The sequence below is a fragment of the Oncorhynchus tshawytscha genome, linkage group LG16 (genome assembly GCF_018296145.1).
Source record: "Oncorhynchus tshawytscha isolate Ot180627B linkage group LG16, Otsh_v2.0, whole genome shotgun sequence".
Classification (NCBI taxonomy): Eukaryota; Metazoa; Chordata; class Actinopteri; order Salmoniformes; family Salmonidae; genus Oncorhynchus; species Oncorhynchus tshawytscha.
In genome coordinates, this window is record NC_056444.1 from 81,413,696 (window position 1) to 81,418,933 (window position 5,238).

Genomic DNA, 5,238 nt, shown 5'->3' on the forward strand with positions numbered 1-5,238 from the left:
TTTGTCTCTATCCCCTGTAATATGACATGTGAGCCACAATACGTTTCAGGAGACCAGGGTAAAGCATCAGTAATGATTACTGACTGCGCCGCCCCGGTGTCACGTAGGATTTGGATAGGCTTTTGATCAGTTGGTTCTCCTGTTAAGGAAACATAACCGGCAGAGATAAACGGAGCATAGACAGGATCCGGTTTCTCAAATGCTGAGTCAATATCTCGATCCAATGACTTGACTAAACCCAAACTTCTCATTTTTGGGGACGGTGACTGGGACCGTTTCGGTTTATTTTTCAAAACTGGGCAGTCCGCAATCACGTGACCCTTTTGGTGACAGTAATAACATTCACGGATTTCTTGAAAAGGCTTAGGGTTGTTAGAGGAAAAGCGACCTGAACGAGGAACTGATGACGTAATTGTCCGGCCTTTAAAACATGGTGCACCAAAGACAGTCTTGTGTGTCAAAGCGTACTCATCTGCCAACACTACTGCTTGGGCCAATGTCACCACTTTCTGTTCATTTAAATGAACTACAAGTCTATCTGGGAGGTTGCTTTTAAAGTCCTCCAACAGCATCATCTCCCGAATATCAGCAAAGGTGTTAGCTTTGCTGGCTGAACACCAACGACTAAACAGAGACTCTTTGTCCCTAGCAAATTCAACAAATGTACGGTGAGACGTTTTTTTGTGGTTCCTGAAGCGCTGCCTATAAGCTTCAGGCACCAACTCATAAGCCCGCAACACGGTAGTTTTAACTGTATCATAATGTAAACTGTCTTCCAGGGAGAGAGCAGCTACTACTTCCTGGGCTTTCCCAGACAATTTACATTGTAACAGAAGCGGCCAAACCTCAAGTGGCCAATGCAGCGCAGCGGCCACACGCTCAAACGCAGAGAAATAAGAATCAACTTCCGACTCTCGGAATGGAGGGACTAAAGCTATGTTTTTACTCACATCGAAGTGGGCTTGATGATGAGCAGCTTGTGGAGTCGCACTGGAGCCAGCATCTAGCTCCAGTTGTCGGATCCTCACCTCCTTGTCAGCTTCTATTTTCCTAATTTCAAGTTCAAAATTCATCTGTCTCTCTTTATCTTTTTGCTCCATTTCTAACCGAGCCAGCCTCACCTTCAGCCTAGCAGTCCCATCTGAACGACCCGAAGCAGAAGATAAAGGATCGAATCGGGTCAATGTAAAGGGGGTACGAGGAACCCCTTCCTCCGCCCTGTCCTCTGACTTGGCATCAGAAAGTCTACCCGTCTCCTCTCCTTGCAGTGAGAGAATCCGTTCTCTCACTAAACCCTCCCTGACTAGCACCAAAAGCTCAGCCTTTAGGGCTTTCTCAGGGAATACAAATCCATAATGGTCAGCTATAGCTATAAGGTCTACTTTACGAAACTTCACCAAACAATCAATAGAGGGCGCTTCAAAAAACTTGGAGATGGCTGAGGCAGCCATCTTTTCCAATGCAGTCTCCTGAACACACTAACTAAACAAGTCATCCAAACTCACAACCTACCATCACACCTCAATCACTAACCACAGAGAGAGCTCAGAGCAGCAGGGTCCGGTGGGTTTAATGGAAAAATCCCAGATGAGCCCCCATTATGTTACGCACGCCTCTATGACGAGGGAACGCAACACCCTGCTACAACTAAACACTCCGTGAAGCGAAAAAGGTATGGACTGTAGGTGCGAGTAAGGATGACAACAGGCAGAATGTGGTACCATTTACAAGGACTTTATTCCTTTACACGGTAATATGGGGAAAAGGGGCTGGACAGAACCAAAGCAAAGAAAGTAAATCTCAAAGCCCCCCCCTCTCCTATTTTACCTGCCTACCCACTACTTACCTAATTTAGCACCACCTGGTGCCCTAACCAAAATACAAGGGGTGATCCGCCCAGGTCTTACCTAGTGTGTCTAGACAGCGAATATGCTACGGGTATATGTACGCCCGCGGGCCTCTTGCCTAAGCACTCCCTAGGTGCCTTCCCCTTCCCCCTGGGAACAAATGAAACAAAATATTAAACAATTTCAAACAAACTAAGAAACAAAAGGATGTCAAATAAGCTCTATCTGAGCAACAAACTCACAGAACATACCACTTTCCAGCAAAATCAACCTCTATCACAATCAATCTCAGCAATTCTCTCTAGCAAAATCTCTACCTCCAAAAAGAAGAGATCTCCCCCCTGAACAGAACACTGGCTTTTATATAGTGTCAGAAGGAATGGGTAATTGGAGACAGCTGCGTCTTGACGAGGGGGCGGGGTCAGCTCTCCAATTAGCCCTGGAGTCGACCAATCAGCTGCTTGAGGGATTTCAGGAAGCCATTTCCTGAAATAAACACATGTAAATACACAAACTACAACACATAATCTGGGGAACGTAACAGAGGTGCTGGCTATCGGAGTAGAACACCTGTTTAGGTGAGGTGTGGCTAGCGGAGTAGAACACCTGTTTAGGTGAGGTGCTGGCGAGCAGAGTAGAACACCTGTTTAGGAGAGGTGTTGGCTATCGGAGTAGAACACCTGTTTAGGTGAGTTGCTGGCTAGCGGAGTAGAACACCTGTTTAGGAGAGGTGCTGGCTAGCGGAGTAGAACACCTGTTTAGGTGAGTTGCTGGCTAGCGGAGTAGAACACCTGTTTAGGTGATGTGCTGGCTAACAGAGTAGAACACCTGTTTAGGAGAGGTGCTGGCTACCTTTATTTAACCAGGTAGGCCAGTTGAGAACAAGTTCTCCTTTACAACTGCGACCTGGCCAAGATAAAGCACAGCAGTGCGACAAAAACAACAACACAGGGACACAACACATGGGATAAACAAATGTACAGTCAATAACACAATAGGAAAAAAAGTTTGTTTATAGTTTATTTCGTGTCAAAGAACACACACAGGTATCTGTAATAATGGCCGGGTGTGGCCTGATATCATTGGTTAATAGATAATAACCTTATCTAAAATTCTACAGGAGGGTTTCTATCTAAAGTCAGGTCTGTGAAGTGAGAGAAGACGTAAATAAAGTACTTCCCTGTAACGCTCTGCTGCTCACACCAGCGTCACACTGACTTGTACGGAGGCCAACTGGGCCCTTGGTCTGGAAGCTAGTTGACGTCGAAATCAGCAACAGACGTGAGAATATGACTGATAGCTTTCCTCCTTGGTCTGGAAGGTAGCTGATGTTGAAACAGCTGCAGGGTGAGAATATGACTCATAGTTTTCCACCCCCACATCCCAATGTCTTCTCGTCCTTCCTAACAGGAAGCGGGACTTAGATGTGACATTCTTTTGTTGCTGCCAAGAACCTCTTCCTAGATTGTAGATCAGGTAGATGGACAGTGGGAAAATGGGAAGTGCCTCTTGGCTTCGGATGCAGGACACACGCACACACACACACTAATTGTCTTGGCTTGGTACTGTGACCAGGTTAACATCTGGAAGGGAACCTGGGAACCTGCAGAACGGCACATCGCACTCCGTCATTAACTATGAGGATGGATATCCCATTAGTGTATGTGTGTGTGTGTCTGGATACTCCAAAATAGAGATGCTACTCTGCTGCTGTTCTAAGACCACCACAGACCACTGGACCACCACACGACCACCACAGACCACACGACCACCACAGACCACACGACCACCACAGACTACACGACCACCACAGACCACAGGACCAGCACGCGACCACCACAGACCAAAGGACCACCACAGACCACTGGACCACCACTGGACCACCACACGACCACCACAGACCACAGGACCACCACACGACCACCACAGACCACAGGACCACCACAGGACCACCACACGACCACCACAGACCACAGGACCACCACAGACCACAGGACCACCACACGACCACCACAGACCACAGGACCACCACAGGACCACCACAGACCACAGGACCACCACAGACCACAGGACCACCACAGGACCAGAGGACCACCGGAGCACAGGACCACAGGAACATCACAGGACCACAGGAACATCACAGGACCACAGGAACATCACAGAACCACAGGAACATCATAGAACCACAGGAACATCACAGGACCACAGGAACATCACAGGACCACAGGAACATCATAGAACCACAGGAACATCACAGGACCACAGGAGCATCACAGGACCACAGGAACATCACAGGACCACAAGCACATCACAGGACCACGGGAACATCACAGGACCACAGGAACATCACAGGACCACAGGAACATCACAGGACCCCAGGCACATCACAGGACCACAGGACCACAGGAACATCACAGGACCACGGGAACATCACAGGACCACAGGATCACAGGACCACAGGAACATCACAGGACCACAGGAACATCACAGAACCACAGGAACATCACAGAACCACAGGAACATCACAGGACCACAGGAACATCACAGGACCACAGGAACATCACAGGACCACAGGAACATCACAGGACCACAGGAACATCACAGGACCACAGGAGCACAGGACCACAGGAACATCACAGGACCACAGGAGCACAGGACCACATGACCACAGGAACATCACATGACCACAGGAACATCACAGGACCATCACAGGATCACAGGAACATCAGAGGACCACAGGAACATCACAGAACCACAGGATCACAGGACCACAGAACCACAGGAACATCACAGGACCACAGGATCACAGAACCACAGGAACATCACAGGACCACAGGACCACAGGACTACAGAACCACAGAACCACAGGAACATCACAGAACCACAGGATACTGGAGGTTAAGAATGGAAGAGTGTGACGCAGCGGTGAGCAAAAATACTGTTGACATTACGCACACAACATGTACACACACACAACATGCCTGCCAAGTCAACAGTGTCAGAAGCAGTTGCTAGCGGACTTCTATGTACATCTCCACAATAACACACACGCACACACACACACCCACACACGTACACACATTCAGACGCACACACCCACACACCCACGTACACACATTCAGACGCACACACACACACCACACACACACACACACACACACACACACACACACACACACACACACACACACGGGCACACACACACACACACACACACACACACACACACACACACACACACGCACACTGTTGACTCATCTCTTGCTGGGGGTGTAAGCTACTTTGATTAAACTCAACCACCAACAGGAGACATGTGGCACAGCAGGTTAATTCCAACCTGACAGATCCTCTCCTCACAGGCAGTGGATGTTGTTGTGTTTGTGATACTGTT

The 5,238-nt window shown here is 48.5% G+C and overlaps 1 protein-coding gene across 1 annotated transcript; it reads left to right on the forward strand.

Annotated features, from left to right (window-relative positions):
- The first annotated feature begins 3,543 nt into the window (after positions 1-3,543).
- Positions 3,544-4,512, forward strand: LOC121839699 (carboxypeptidase Y-like). The gene has a single exon (XM_042299948.1). It carries the CDS (start codon positions 3,544-3,546, stop codon positions 4,510-4,512), a length of 969 nt encoding a protein of 322 aa, XP_042155882.1.
- The last annotated feature ends 726 nt before the right edge of the window (positions 4,513-5,238 follow it).

What these genes read in the sequence shown, in the direction of transcription:
- LOC121839699 (XM_042299948.1), top strand. Translation starts at nt 3,544, where the DNA reads ATGCTACTCTGCTGCTGTTCTAAGACCACCACAGACCACTGGACCACC.